Below are 16,110 nucleotides of genomic sequence, written 5' to 3' on the forward strand. Positions count from 1 at the left end.
GTATTTAATATATTGTATATAGTGTAATGAAAGTCTTGTTTTATCATTTGCAGATGAGTTGCAGTAAATATTTCCACCTGCCTTGTGTTCTCGCTTCTGGTGGCTTCATGGACTTTCAAACTAGATCATCGTTTTGCAAGGATCATTTATATCAAGTGCCAGTCGACTGTAAGTTTCTATTTATTTCTTGTAAACAAAAACTTTTTTTTTTTTTACTACAACAATACACACATCGCCATCTAGTCCCAAAGTAAGCGTAGCTTGTGTTTTGGGTACTAAGATAACTGATCTGTTGAATATTATACATAAATACTTATAATATATAGATAAACACCCAAACACTAAAAAACATTCATGTTCATCACAAAAATATTGTCCAGTTGTAGGAATCGAATCCACGGACTTGGACTCAGAAAGCAGGGTCGCCGCCACTGCGCTAATCGGCCGTCAAATTATGCTAGTAAATTAGCTTACTGATTACAACAGCACACAGCATACAGCGGATTACAATAATTATTAATTTGATGCAATGTAAACAGATTCTACAATCAAATGCATAAGAATGCTTTCTTGCAATGTTATCTTGTTCAGAAAAATGGTATAACTTTTAGAATCAATCGATCAAATCTTAATTTAGATTGAATAGTCCATAGCTGGACTATTTAGTCCAACAATAGACTGTGTTTTAAGTGTAAAGTTAATAGTCGTATGCAAATAAACTCGTAGTATTTGGCGACAAACTGGCGCAGTGGGCAGTGACCATGCTTTCTAAGTCTAAGTCTGTCGGTTCTTTTCCCACAACTGGACAATGTTTGTGTGATGAACATGAATGTTTTTCAGTGTCTGGGTGTATATATTTATATGTATATTATATGCATTTATTTATATTATTCATAAAAATATTCATCAGTCATCTTACCCACAACACAAGCTAGGTTTACTTTGGGCCTAGATGGTGATGTGTGTATTGTCGTATTATTTATTTATCAGGAAATAGCACGTCAGAAAGTGGCAAACTATTGGCACTGTTCCCATTTACAACACCAAAAAGAATGTACACAGTTAAAGCAATACAAAAATAAATTATTCCATACTCTTCCAACTTTCCCAACAGGATTTCCTATAATAACCACGCTAGGAAGACTGGTTAGTGATCACAGTAGAAGTACAAAAAGGCTACTGCCAGTTGTCTTTTAAATTCCCTAAGTCGCCTCGTACGACAGCCGTGGGAAGAGGAGGGGAACTCTTCTGTACTCTGCTGTAATCAGTGCCATAAAAATTACAATACGAAATTTACTATAATACTAGTGTTATTTTTTTCTATTATTTATGTACCACAAATAGTGATTATAAACATTAATATATTAGGTAGGAAAGCATGTATCTATAAGATCTCGTTACAATGTACACTAGAAACAGTTAAGGACCTAGAATAGACCCTTGATATACGCGATACTAATCTTAATTGAGAACGAAACGTTTTTTGACCAATCAAAACTAACGTATTAAATATAATTTTAATTCTTCAACAGTTGTGATTTGGCAAATAGCCAGACCTTATCTTAAGAGTATGGTTTAATTGGTATATTATTGTAGGTACAGGTGATATCGACTGTCGGACTTGTAGGACCATTGGTGACATATCAAACTTAATGACATGCGTGACTTGCGGCGGTCACTATCATGGAACTTGCGTGGGACTCGCTCAGCTGCCTGGTAAGTCATTATTTATTTGTATATTAATTAGTACGGACAATTTCACTTACACTAATTAACATTACATTATTATTTGCATTCCACTTTGAACTACACGAACAATATGTATTTATTTAAAATTAGGGTATAAAATATAGAAAAGAGAGAAATACTAATAATGGTAACAAAAATAAAAAGAAAACAGACAAAAAAATTAATAACAAAAAAAACACATCACATTACCGGCCCACTACAGATCACGGGTCTCCTCCCACAATGAGAAAGGGTTAAGGCTACAGCCCAGTGCGGATTGATTGAGAACGTTGTGTAAAACTCTCAGGTTTCCTCACGATGTTTTCCTTCACCGTTGAAGCAAGTGCATTTCATGCTCAATTGCATAAAACGTCAGTGGTGCTTGCCGGGGCCCGAAATTTTTGTCTACACGAAAGGAAAGCCGAAGTATTACACAATAGGCTATCATCGTTTATTCATGCCGCGCGAGAATTTTTGCGTCGTCTCTCCGGTGCCTGAACATAAAATTTGTGTCAAAGTCAAATATTTCTTTATTCAAATAGGCACATAGATTGCACTTTTGATGCGTTGATTGTATACAAAAAGTGTACATAGCAGTGAGTAGTGATGGCGATAACTACAATTGTAAACTTAAAACTAAAGCTACTTTCGTACGTTTACGGGTTCCAAACGCGCCCTGGTCTAAGAAAAAAGCCCACAACAAGATTAGCGGGTTGTTCTTTTTGCTATCACCATCTCACATTGCCATTAGAAAATATTTAAGAAGCAACCTGTCGTAGGCGTGCGAGCGGGCTGGTCGTGCCGTTCGTGCCGCGTGTGCCAGGTGTGCCGCGGCGAGTCCGGCACGGGCTCGGGCGACGCGCGTGCCGTGTCGTGCGAGCACTGCGACAAGCTGTACCACGCTACGTGCCTGCGCCCCGTCATGGCCACCGTACCCAAGTACGGCTGGAAGTGCAAATGTTGCCGCGTGTGCAGCGACTGCGGGGCCCGCTCTCCGGGCGCCGGGCCCTCGTCGCGCTGGCACGCGCACTACACCGTCTGCGACTCGTGCTACCAGCAGCGCAACAAGGTAAGCCGCGCCACCGTGCTTGCGTAACCCTATTCTTCTTCTTCTTCTCCTTCTCCTTCTTCTTCTCATTCTCCTTCTTCTTCTCATTCTCCTTCTTCTTCTTGTTCTTCTGTTCCTGCCTTTTCCGTCCGTTGTACGTATGGCCACTGATGCGGCTCCCAGCTGCATCACTCCAGCCAGCCGAGCTCACTCCAGAAGCTCAGCAGGCCGCCCAGGTCGCCGAATGCGGCCTCTCTTCGACTTATTCATAATTCATTTATTTCAAGTAGGCCTAGTTTATAAGCACTTTTAAAACGTCAAGTTGGTCTGTTTGTAGTGACTATCACCGGTTTGGAAGGCAGATTCCACTGAGAAGAGCCGGCCAGAAACTATGCAGATTGTTCCAACATCATTTTATAGTTTGACAATCTCTATAATTATTATGTTTTGTGAGAGATGAGTTAATGAAAAGTAACTTAAATGCGCCGCTATGGCCAATAAGTGTGCCAAGTGGACCCATGTAGTAGTAGTATTTGGGAAAAATGAGATGAAAGCTATCAACATGAATTTTGGTAATGTTGGATACAACCCAATATCAGCAATAAAACTCAGTGCACTTTTAAGACTCCTACTAGGTTGTTTATTTTATGTAATAAATGATTACTAATAGTTGCGGAATACAGAATAATTTTTTGGGTGTATACTTATATCGCGTAAACTATACGTGGACCAATTCGCCCTCGAAGTCAATCAGGTACAATTTTATTATGTATAAACAAATTGATTGTTTGTCTGAAGGGCTCTTGCTGTCCACTGTGCCGTCGTGCGTACCGCGCTGCTGCGTATCGGGATATGATACGATGTTCTGCTTGTCGCAGGTATGGACACACACACGCACAATACTTATGCAAACCACATAACACGCACGCACTCGCGTATACACACACTCACCCGCACACTCGCACTCATGCATACACACTCACATAAGATGCTAAAAGTTATATGATGCCTAAAAATATACGAGCTAAAAATAAGTTAAAATAATATTTTTTTCTCATTTTGTTTTCATGTAGTTATTAGAATAAACATAATTTAAGGGTATTTTGTATTGTTATATAACCTGGCTAAAGAATAAGTTTGCCATATTTCCTATACAAAAATTGCCAAGACGTCAGATGTTAAAAAAATATTTGGCGATTAAAAAAACCGCTCATAATGATTTAAGCGCGTCAACATTCTTTACTTTTTTTCTTTAGATACGTACACGGATTGTGTGACCCAGAGGCGGATCCTCATCAATACAGGCTAAAGAAAGAACAGAACCCAACATATGAATACAGCTGTCCTATATGTAAAGCAAATCAGCAAGCGACTGGCTCCAAATCTGGATGTAAGTCAATCTTGGATATTTTTTTTAGACAAACCTGTATATTTTTCAGTAAAGTACATTTTGCATTTATGTATTTTATGATTAAATTTCGAGAAGAGACAAATTATTTTATAGTCTTGCAAAATATATCATTTTACATCTCACTATAGATGCATGCCTATTTTATTGAAGTATGACTCTTAAAAACACTGTATATTTCAATTCTGTTTGGCAATTTCGTGGATTCGCTTTTGATATAAATTTATATTCTAATATTTCTATTGGAAAGGTTATTAGGAAATAACTTATTAGCGGATAAAATTGCGTTTTGCGTGCGAATAAAGAAGGCCTCGTGAGATGAAAATGTATTATGAGCTGAGATTGTTTTATTATTTTTATTTTTAGCATTTGAAGAGGACAATATGGCTTCAACATCTCAAGATTCCTCGTTTGGTGAGGATACACCACAAGACCAAGATCCGCTTGCTATTGAACCTAAGGTATTTTCAGGCTAAAGTAATGTGTTTTTAAAACTTGTTCAGAGTTAACATCATAAGTATTGTAAAGCATTAAAGTTTTATAAATTTTTCTTGTCGCGAATAATAAAAAATTTAAGGTATTGTACAACATACTTTAAAACTTTATTCAATGTTGCATTTGTATATAAAGTGTTTTGTATATACTTTTTTCCTCAACGTTCTAACAGGAATGGAACAGGGCAATGCTTTGCTATGGTTTGGTCTGCTATATTGCCAGATTGCCATAGCAAAGCGTAGCCAGCTTGTTCTTCTCTTTAAAGCCGTTATTTTTGTATTGTTTCGAAAACAGTAATTTTTAATTACCCAGGTTGTCTCGCAGATTGATGTGGGACTAGGAAAAGGCAAACCTTACTCGGTGTCATCCAAAGTGGCCAAGAAAAAGATCGGTGGTTATAAACTCAAAGGTGGCTTCCCACCAGCCGGAAAACTTGGATTTCAAAAGCGGCAGAGATCGGTTTTCGATTTGGGGCGAAAAAGAGGTTCTAAGCCAAAGATGAGAGGCGTGTTTGGGGTCCCTGGGTTAGGGTTACAAAGACCTCAAGCTCCCGATAACAAGACCTCTGATGATGATCCAGGTAATAACAGTATTATATTATGAATTAATATATTAATGATTATATAGTTAAGATTTGTCGCTTCGTTAGGAGTAATATCTTGTTTCAGAGGTAGATAACAAACTTGATCTTTTTTCAAGTAAAGATACACTTTGGTTACTCAATACTTGTGTGTTATGTACCTATAGAAAATGAACACGACCTCAAAAATACCCACTAGTTATTTACGTCATTTTAATTTTCCATTGGATTAGGATTGGTTAGAATTTTCAGTAACATTCGTGCTTCAGAGGTAGGAAACATTTTCAGTTACCTAAGGATGTGTATCAGGAGTAGTGTATGAGGTTTTGGTACCTTGGTCAAGTGATGATTTTGTGCTGACTCAAGACTTGTGATTGATGTCGATTTGCGGTGTAAGTCTAAAATTAGACATTACAAAAGACCCACCGCTCTTTGGCTCATGGTAATTTTCGATTGGATGGTTGTGATTTAGAACACATTATTAGTTACTGGACCCAATAATGAGTAGAAAATTTACAAATACTTTTTTTCGAATAAATATAAATTTTTGCTGACTTAACACTCAAAACCTGTGTGTGTAAGATATGATTAGGTCGAAAACACAAATTACAATTGGACGGTTAGGATTTTTAGTAACCTAAAGATTTGTTTCAGGGGTTGAAAACAAACTGGTACTGTGTTCAAGTAAAGATAAATTCGTGCTGACTCAAGACCTATGTGTGATGTGCGGCGCTATAGGCACTGACTCTGAGGGATGTCTGATAGCTTGCTCGCAGTGCGGGCAGACTTATCATCCGTACTGTGTCAGTATTAAGGTAAGAATCGATGAATGCATAAACTAATACTATAAAATATGAAATTGTGTCCTTCTTTCACGCAGCAACAAAGCAATGGGGTGACGAGATTTTTTTGCTTAAGATAGTGAAAAGGGCCGGGGAAATTAATGCTACTTTTTCCTCTTTTAAATATTTGTAGAATTAGCATCTATTATTTGAAAAAATCTTTGATATATTTTACACGCTATTGTAAATGCAAATAAGAATATTACGACTTTTACCATTTAAAACACAGCATTATTTATAGGTGCTTGAGAGTATGAAATCACGTAAAGAAGAAAAGTAAACTTATCATGTTTATTATTAGTTTCCAAAAATTTGAAAAAAAAACTGTAGGAAGCTTTTATTCCCTTTTCGGTAATGACACCTTAACTTATAACCCTACAGGTGTCCCAAGTTATAGTGAGTCTCGGTTGGCGGTGCCTCGACTGCACAGTATGTGAAGGTTGTGGTTCCCGCGGGGACGAACCGCTTCTGGTACTCTGCGACGACTGTGACACGGCGTGGCATACATACTGCGCTCGCCCGACTCTAACGGAAGTACCTAGAGGCGCTTGGCGTTGTCCGCGATGTCGGAGATGTCTCGTCTGTGGTACTAGAGATACCGCTCTGTGGTGTGATAATTATACTGGTAAGAAACCTTTTTGTTATTTTAAGGTTAAGCTTTCTTAGAGGAACGGAACAGATAAATTCAAATTCAAAATTTATTTATTTCAAGTAGGCCTAATATAAGCACTTTTGAAACGTCAAGTCTGTCTGTTTGTAGTGACTCTACCACAGATAACGCTGACATATATAAAAGATTCACTTGGACACGTCTAATAATTGAATAACTACTTAAAAATCCCGGCGAAGTTGAGCTGCGGGTTTTACTTAATGTTTACTTTAACTATTAAAGTTCAAGACAGAGTTGAGAGTTGATGTTTAGGACTCTCACAAGACGCTGCTGGCACCATTTAATGAACTTGGCTGGCTGTTATTTCGTAATAAAACTGTTCAAAAAGGGGGAAACACAAAATTAGATCGTTTGTTGGATGTTAATAATAATCTTTGTTCCCCAGAGTGTGCACCGTGCGCATCACTAGTGATGTGCTGCGTATGCACGGAGCCATATTCGGACGGCGAGCTTATCATTCAGTGCACAGGGTGCTCGCGTTGGTTGCACGCCGCGTGCGACTCCATCCGCAGTGAGGGCGACGCTGAGACCTGCTGTCGGGCCGGGTAAATTATGTTACATCACTATTGTCTCTGTATTGAGATGCTGTTTACGCAGAAAGCATTATTGGGATGGCGAGCTCATGAACCATGTTGCAGTGTATATCTCCAGGATGCAACCTGGATGATACAAAGCTTTTCCATTATTTCTTTTGCTCAATACACAAGTATTATTTTTATTTTCAAATCCCATATTGATCTTTTTTTTTAAATAGTAGTAACTTTGCGCCATATTTCATCAAGATCGTTTCGTGGGACATGTGCCTTATTCGTTTCTTCTAATCCTGCTGTTCAGTTTTTTCACTTCAACACCCGTTCGCAGATACAAATGCCTGCTATGCCGCGGTCGCGACGTACCGCCTGCGCATTTAGTGCGTGCAATAGAGGCGGCGTGCCCGCAAACCCCCCCACCAGTGCGTCCGCGCCTCACCGCGCTGGCCCTAGGCCTCGCGGGGGAGTACTACGTCGATGACGTGTGCCTCTCTCAACGAGGGGCCCATCATATGAAGCAGTTGGAAGCAGAGATGGGGATAACGCACACGAGAAGAAAACGTAGATTCAAGAATGAGAATACGGAGAAGGACGCCGGTGAGTGCGATTTTGTTTCTTTTCCTTTTTTCGTCGGACATGTTTAAGAAAGCGGTGATTATTGACGCATGTTTAAGCTTTAATTTCATTTGTAGAGTTCTGTACCAAAATAGTTAAAATTGTTATGTGTTGTATTATATAAAAAAGTGTATAGTGAGGCACTCAGCGGCCCTAGAGGGCAACAAATTAACAGATTGTACCAATTCCGATGCAATCCCTTTCTACACGCAACTTGTGTGGTAGACCGGAACGGCTTTGCCTGCGTGCTGCCACTCTCAAAGAGTATACAAAGAAGTTATTCGTTAAATACCCTTATAAAATGTAGGCTTTGGATATCAATTGTTACAAACAATGCTTATCCAATTTTATCGCAAATGAAACAAACGTATTTATTTATTGTTATTTTCATGGTAAAATCTAACATTAATAGATTTTTATAACTAGTATAGTGTTTTAGAAATCAGCAATAATCCTTCATAAACCAGCTTAGTTTTGCGGTAAACAAACAAAAAGGAATTGGATGGATTGACGGAATAATTTTATAGTTTAATATTTTTTTAGTTTAAATTTCATTAGTTCTGTTTGAGTCGGTGCGCGATACTGAAACGCGCTCACTTTTAATGCATTTATGCATTGTAGAACACAATTAAACTCGAGTCATCCTTAGACTATGACGATGACATCCTTAGACGGCAGTAGGTCTCATAGGAGAAAGGGACTTAAAACCGAGACCCTAGAAGAGATATTGCTCAAATCTGAGTCGACGGGCTTTAACGATTACTATCACATGTCAGAAATAACCGGGGCCTAGGAAAGTGTCCAACCAGGCAACGCTGATACTAATAATTACCTGACAAAAACACAATAATCGTTGTTCGGCCCTAGAATTGAACCTAGGTCCTCAAAATCAGCAAAGCAAACCCTTAGACCAACGAGGCAGTAAGCGTATATTAGTTAAGGTCGAGTATCTAACAGTAATTTTTGTGTGTTGGACGCTGGCATATTGGATATAGAAATAATGGCATCTATTGAAACAGTGGTTCAGAATGCAGAAGGCGAGCTGGGCGACGAGACCAAGCCTGATGGCACCGTGGAAGTCAAAGAGGAACCTGGTGGGTGCAAGTATATTAACCATTCCATACAACTATATATTTATATACGATTACTACTACCGAGTTTTCGAGTAATCTCGTCCTTATCCCATGTTAAGTACAATGTCAGTAAGACGGCAGATTGGCGCAGTGGGCAGCGACCCTGCTCTCTGAGCCAAGGCCGTGGGTTCGATTCCCACAACTGGACAATGTTTGTGTGATGAACATGAATGTTTTTCAGTGTCTGGGTGTTTATCTATATATTATAAGTATTTATGTATATTATTCATATAATTATTCATCAGTCATCTTAGTACCCATAACACAAGCTAAGCTTACTTTGGGGCTAGATGGCGATGTGTGTATTGTCGTAGTATATTTATTTATATTTATTTTAAAAAAAATGTATTTTTCTTCAACTCTATTAGCCGTCGTAAAACTTCTCCACTCATTTTACTGAATATCCTCTATCTTCTTTAGTTTATTTAGTTTCTGTACTTTGTACTTTCGAATAAATATTTATAAATCATCAGGTAACATGATTTTTTATTATCAACTAAATTTATGTTTTTACAAAAATATTCAAGTACTTCATTTTATACTTGAATATTATTTTGTAATACTTACATATTTTTATATTATATATATTTTTTATAACTTACATTTGCGGTTTAATATATAAAAATACAGATTTTATTCTATTTTTATTTACGGATAAGAATATAAAGTCAAAGTTTTAAGCAAACGCCATTAATAAAGGCGTCTAATCTACGTCTGCGGTGGCATAGATATACGCGTTGTGTGCTTGACAAATCACAAGACACTTACCTGCGTCTTTTGATGCGATGCCATTTTGCATACTATTGCGGAAGCAGATTCGACGCTTTTGTTTAGTTTCTGCTCAAGGTAAGAACTCACGTTGGCTCTAAAATTCAGGTTTTTTCAATTTTACTGAAAGACAATACTGAAATAAAGTAATTCAACAGAATTAGGATTCTCACATTGCAGTTTTTTAATAGATATAATTTATTGTCATTGATTTAGCGCAATACTTGCAATTTTTTTTAATCGCATTTGTAACAAGTATATACGAATGTTCGACCCTATATCTGAATGTTGGCTTGGGTTAATTAGTATTTAGCACCATCAAATGCTTTTCCGCTAATTTTTATACGAAATTGACACCCAGGGCTAACTCCAACCAGCAACCTAAAGGAGGGTATACTCTGGAACATAGCGAACGATGGCCCAGTGCCCGAAGGCTTCACAATATACACCACGGACTCCGGCCTCACAGTATTGAGAAGGAAGCGGCAGCGGAACTTGAACAAACTCGGCATCGGCGGCTTTGTGGTGCGACAGAGACAGAACACCAAAGCTCAGGCGGACGACGAGAAAGACGGAGATGGAACACAGGGGTCCAGTGGTAAGTAATGTGACGAGCTCCGCTCTAAAATCTTATTTGGTAAAGATCTGCGACGTTTCCTAGTTAATTTCCTAACGACAGCTTCACTTCCTCGTTTCTTTTACGCACCGCAAAGCTCATTTATTATAGAGGTCCTTTAAATCAAGAGAGAATAAGACATCGGGCATCTTGTAGGCAACTCCACCTCAGGCTCAGGCTTGTTAGAAGGGGGATATGTTTATAATCACAGATTGTGTGGGTAGGTCATGGATAATGCAACTCGTAAAGTGCTAATGCTAGTGATAAGGATCATGACTGAAGGTTGAACATGCTCTTTGACAAAGCACTCAGGGCTACTGAAGACAGCGCCATTCACGCGTAAGTAGAAAGTAGAAGGAAAGTTATAAGGCAGTAAAAAAAAAAAGCAAAATAGCATAACCATATCACGACAATCGTGAGCTGGATGTGAAACAAGGCCTAACATTGACAGAAAAACCTTATAATTTTTATCCCAACCAGCAATTGGATGTAGCTTGGCATGAAGGACTCAAATCATTTACAATAATGAATTATTGACACTGAAACGGCAAGCAATGACTTTAATTCAGCAATAATAAACAAATAAAACATACTTTGTATTACTGGGACCAAAACCATAGAGTCGGCTCTATATTTCATTGTATTTTCGTTGTTTAACGATAATTTTAAGTAACCCAAAAGTAACTGAGTAGGTTAAGTCCTTGATGCTACACTTTTTACACCACTACACAGGTAGGAATATAAAGGAAGAAATAAAGAGAAACAGAAAGACTGGAGTAGAATACAAAAGGCGGCCTTATCGCTTAGAAGCGATATCTGCCAGGCAACCTAAGGATTAGGACAACATGAGCGAGAACAAATAGGTGGTGTAAAATAATTATAAACCTACATTCAAATAACTATGTAGATTGTCTGACTTAAAACTTCGCCACTACTTGTCTCGTTTGTGTGGATCATAGATTTTGAAAACAACTACATAAATAGTATTTAAAAAATGGTGTTAATTTTGGTAGATTCCCCGAGTAACAAACGCAAGCCGCGTCGCAAACCGCGCTCCAAGCTTATGGAGCAGTTTCCCTCCTACATGCAGGAAGCATTCTTCGGCAAAGACCTGCTTGAGCCAACTAAACCCGCTATTACTTCTACTGGTGAGTATTTTATGTTTTATGCCAACTTTGTTTTTTGATACATCATTCTTGCCCCACTGCTAAGCCCAGGCCACTTTCCTCATAGGACAGACTATGGACTTCTCAAGTCCAAGAGTCTGCTTTAGTTTAAGGTTTAAGAAGAAAGATAAACGCCGCTGTCTCACTACCATGTACATTTTTTTTTAATGTAATGCAATACATCAAAAGATGGCAGCTTTGGGCCTAATTGAATGAAGATAAATTTGACTTTGTTGTCCTGCTCCAATGCAAGTTGGAAAGTTTTGGCAATGGTTAGGACACGTTGCTCGGCAGTTGATCTTGTATGGACAAGAACATCATCAAGAGGTTACAATTTAACATTAATAATTCTATCTAGTCAGAGATGAAAGCGGTGCTGAACTCTTTTAAATTGTTGTCATTAATATTTTTTTAGTATTGTTGCAAGTAATAAATGTGTTTTATCTAACACTTTGTTTATACTAATGCATTGGTAGGGCCAAAATACCTCAGGAATCATCTTATAAAAACATATACTCAATCCCACAAAAGGCGACAACTTAATAAGTAATATTTTAGTATAAATTTAAAATATTACGTTAAGTCATCGTCTTTGGAAATTATTTAAAATGTCTTTAATAGGTTAGTACTGTACAGCACTCTGGCAAATAAATCTTTGCAATAGTGTGTTGAGTTCTCTAATAGTTAAGTGAGAATAGCATGCTGACTAAAACGGGCGTATGTGTGTGTGTTTGTGTGTATACTATTGAGTGTCCTTCTGTGTGTGTGACTGAAATTGATCGATTAAATAAAATACTCTATAGGCAATCTTTCAATGTATATAATACAAGTTAATATGGTACTAGGTATTAGTCCAGTGGCGTGCATAGAGGGGTATGCACAGGGTATGCAGATGATATAATATGAAAGAAAATCTTCAGTACGAGTTATAAATACTTAAGAGTAGGCTTTTTATAACTCTTACAATACCTATTCTTAAGTTTTTTATAACTCAAACTGGAGATTTTCTTTATTTTATATAATCTGCATACCCTGTGCAAACCCTCTATGCACGCCACTAAGTATTACAGCTATTGATTTTGAAATTCACTGTCAATATATATATAACTAACTCAAAAAGTATATATATATATATGTATAATACTCAAAAGAGTATATTGTGTATTTGTAGGTGCTGGAGGTATAATGGAGGCAGAGGGCAGCGGTCGCGGTGCTACACCGGAGGGATATCGGGAACTGCGCGACTTCGACAACTCTGACAGTGATGGCGACGACGTACTCTCTGCGTTATGCTCCTTCAACGACCATGATAACACTGTCTTCATAACCCTTAACACGGTGCGTGACGGGGAAACTAACTTATTGATTTTATTTAGATGGATATGTTATACCCGATATAGTATCGAAATGTTCCAACTATGAATTTGATCGAAAAGGGTGGTCAATCGTCATAAATTAAGGCAGATGAAATACACTACACCACACAAATATTCCGAAATGCACCCTCCTCTACGCACGTTTCGCTCCGACACCGGACAAGATGACACTTGTGGTGTATAAACATTGAAGACATTTAAAATTAACCCGTGCAGAATTTAAGCTATACTACTATTTCTGTAAACAACATGCACTTCATACAAACTTTTAATTTTATGTTATTCTTATAGTAAGTGGCTTTGTGCACGCTATTATTATTGTTAATATTAAATTCTTTATTGCACACACAAAAATAAAATACAAAGAGAAACACAATACATAAAAATTAAAAATAATAAAGAACTAGTACAGGTGTGCAAAGGCGGTCTTATCGCTAAAGCGATCTCTCCCAGACAACCTTTCTTTTTCGGATGGACACTTGCCGATAACCACCTGAGGTTGTTACGGCGTCACCGGGGGAGTGGGGCGAGCGCTAGAGCTCGCCATGAGAAGAGCCCAGGGCTCGACGACATCGGGGGGATAAGACCACCTTTGGCGCCAGTAGTATAGTAGTAGTAGTAGCAGTATAAGGAACACGCTACTGATTATAAATCATGTAATTCTGCAAAATAACCTCTGCTAATTCCATAATGACACAGATATGTGAGCGTTAAATTCAGATGTATAATTTGCTCTATCATATTCTCATTGCTTCTATAGGAAGAAAATGATATTCTCCAATCATTGAAACCCAAAGAAGAAAAAGACGAAGGGAATTTATTAATAGACACAACAAAGATTAAGACCGAGGCGTCCGATGAATACCAGTTGAAACACACAGAGGACTCAACAGCGTTGAAGAACGCAATCTTGGGTCCACCGCCTACTGAAAGTGACGCTGCTCCTACCGATGTACCTGTACACACTCCGAAACAAGAAAATATCAGCGCAGGTAAGTTCATAATTTTTCAAATCACAGAATTAAGAACATACAGAAACCGCGTTCAAACCTCATACTGAAGAATCAAAAACCATTCTACTTTAGAAGGGTTTCTCGAACTGGCGGTTAATCTCTTCATTCCATTTAGAAGTAACCCTTTAGTTTTTAGTAAGAATCTATCAACTCACTTCTATATACATATTTTAAATGTATATAGAAGCATCAAAAGTGCCTATTTAAATAAAGAAATATTTGTCTCTGAAAATCAAAAAAACAATTTCAGTAGTTTAATTAATAGCTTTGCTGTCAATTGAACGGCATATCGATATACAATACGGATACACATAACGTGCCGAGTCCTTAAAGTAGCCGACGCTGCCTTTCGGAATTAGTCGGCGCCTGTAGTTGCGAATGTCTCTACAAAGTAACATCAAAGTCAATTTTACAGAAACAAGCGTTGGCTCGCAATCGTCTAGAATATCGCCGAAGGATGAGCTGTCACTGCTGGGTGTGAATTTAGACGCGATGGTGCGGGACACGCTACCGGATATGGACAGCAACGACGTAGATGAGATATTCAAGGGTGTACTCACTGATGATTCACAGGTACGTTCATTTGGTTCACGTGAAGAAATGGCTTTTATTTATTTTTACTACATTTAAGCCTTTGACTGCTCTAATGAGACCATACCGCTCAGCAATGGACCAGAGATGATGCATGCAGATGATTAAAAAGATTTCTTCTAGGAGCCCTCCAATGAGATAAAAATTTACCTTTATTAATAATAGACTAGCGCTCGACAACAACGTTAAACGTGATATAAAAATGAACGTACTTTTCTTGTATAGGAATCCCAGGAGTCAACAGTTTCATATGTGAATTCTATGGCTGGAACTCCATACTCACAACAAAGGCAACAACTGCAGAGTCCTATGGAATATACATCACCCTATCACTCAGAGTTTGGCAGCGGGTAAGTTTGCATAAATCCTTATTATTTATGGCGACCTTATATGTGAGACGTAGTACACCCACATGGGTGCAAACAAAATACCTACAATACTTCCAAATGCTTAAATCGGTAAAATGTGAAAACATGACATATATAAATGCATTCAGAGTAATAATTATATTGGAAGTGAATTTGGAATAAATAACAGAGGTATCCCAGCTTAAAAAAAAAAAGAATTAATATACAAGTAGATGCAAAATATCAGTAAAATATCAAAAAATATGTTCCAAGTGAGAATGGCTTTTGCATGTAGTTTGCTGTTTTGGAAACTATGTGAATATAAATTAATACAACATTAAGTTTTATTTAGATGTGTTGTATCGGTATGAAATTCAAAAAAAGAGCATTGTCATTGCCATGCGCCTTACATTACAAAAACGCCGCGCGCCTTTAAACAAAAAAAAGTGGGTTATTCGAGTCCCCGCCATTTTTCTTCGATATTTTTATTGTTTTCAGAATTTTTTATGGAGGATTCATATTATGGGAGTAGATAAAGTCTTGTATGCGACTGTTACTGTGATAATTAGTATTAATACCCCCCTATACAATAATATAACAGTTGCATAAATAGCTAATAAAACATACCTCGATAATAATAACAAGCAATGAACAACCATCATTTTGATGGGCGTTCAAAAGCCCCGCAAGCGGAGGGTCGATGTTTTTTCTTATAAATTTTTAATAGTGTTTTATATGTATTCTAGCATTGTTAAGAATTTAAAAAAGGAAAAATTAAATTCAATAAATGATAGTAAAATTAACAAGCAATGAGAAGCTTGTTTATATTTTAAGACAGGTTTAATGAAATTAACAATGATATTCCAGCAGCGCACTTAGCCCTCTATACGGCGACTGCAGCGGAGGTTCCGGCACGAGTGCGGGCACGGGCGCATGGAACGAGCAGCCCGCACCGCCACCGTCGTACAACCAGCGCAGTGCAGACAAGATGCGTGCTGACGAGAGTAAGTCTCACACTTATCCTTGTGATGTACCGTCTAGCTATTGTTAATGTTACTATGTTGGTTTCCCACAGGAACTGTTTGTTGTTGCCGAAATTAAATAATATCCTATGTATAGGACCCCTCAAGGATGCAATATTTTTTCATGATATTTGTTGAGCCGGTGCATAGGTTAACAATTTT

At 37.9% G+C, this 16,110-nt stretch overlaps 1 protein-coding gene across 7 annotated transcripts in view; it reads left to right on the plus strand.

Annotated features, from left to right (window-relative positions):
- Positions 1 to 16,110, plus strand: part of LOC120626178 (histone-lysine N-methyltransferase 2C-like) — a 59,790-nt gene that overhangs the window by 5,429 nt on the left and 38,251 nt on the right. For 6 of the 7 annotated variants that reach the window (XM_039893541.1, XM_039893544.1, XM_039893547.1 and 3 more), the window contains exons 7-25: positions 54 to 168; positions 1,597 to 1,716; positions 2,508 to 2,797; positions 3,575 to 3,654; positions 4,033 to 4,166; positions 4,551 to 4,645; positions 4,992 to 5,259; positions 5,914 to 6,074; positions 6,483 to 6,726; positions 7,157 to 7,316; positions 7,633 to 7,898; positions 8,936 to 9,010; positions 10,179 to 10,415; positions 11,447 to 11,581; positions 12,771 to 12,937; positions 13,736 to 13,967; positions 14,404 to 14,561; positions 14,805 to 14,929; positions 15,794 to 15,930. In XM_039893541.1, coding sequence (XP_039749475.1) covers positions 54 to 168; positions 1,597 to 1,716; positions 2,508 to 2,797; positions 3,575 to 3,654; positions 4,033 to 4,166; positions 4,551 to 4,645; positions 4,992 to 5,259; positions 5,914 to 6,074; positions 6,483 to 6,726; positions 7,157 to 7,316; positions 7,633 to 7,898; positions 8,936 to 9,010; positions 10,179 to 10,415; positions 11,447 to 11,581; positions 12,771 to 12,937; positions 13,736 to 13,967; positions 14,404 to 14,561; positions 14,805 to 14,929; positions 15,794 to 15,930 — 3,199 coding nt within the window. The remainder of the gene's footprint in view (positions 1 to 53; positions 169 to 1,596; positions 1,717 to 2,507; positions 2,798 to 3,574; positions 3,655 to 4,032; positions 4,167 to 4,550; positions 4,646 to 4,991; positions 5,260 to 5,913; positions 6,075 to 6,482; positions 6,727 to 7,156; positions 7,317 to 7,632; positions 7,899 to 8,935; positions 9,011 to 10,178; positions 10,416 to 11,446; positions 11,582 to 12,770; positions 12,938 to 13,735; positions 13,968 to 14,403; positions 14,562 to 14,804; positions 14,930 to 15,793; positions 15,931 to 16,110) is intronic. The other variant, XM_039893545.1, reaches the window with a different exon arrangement.

Source organism: Pararge aegeria, chromosome 9 (assembly GCF_905163445.1).
Source record: "Pararge aegeria chromosome 9, ilParAegt1.1, whole genome shotgun sequence".
In the NCBI taxonomy this organism is placed as follows: Eukaryota; Metazoa; Arthropoda; class Insecta; order Lepidoptera; family Nymphalidae; genus Pararge; species Pararge aegeria.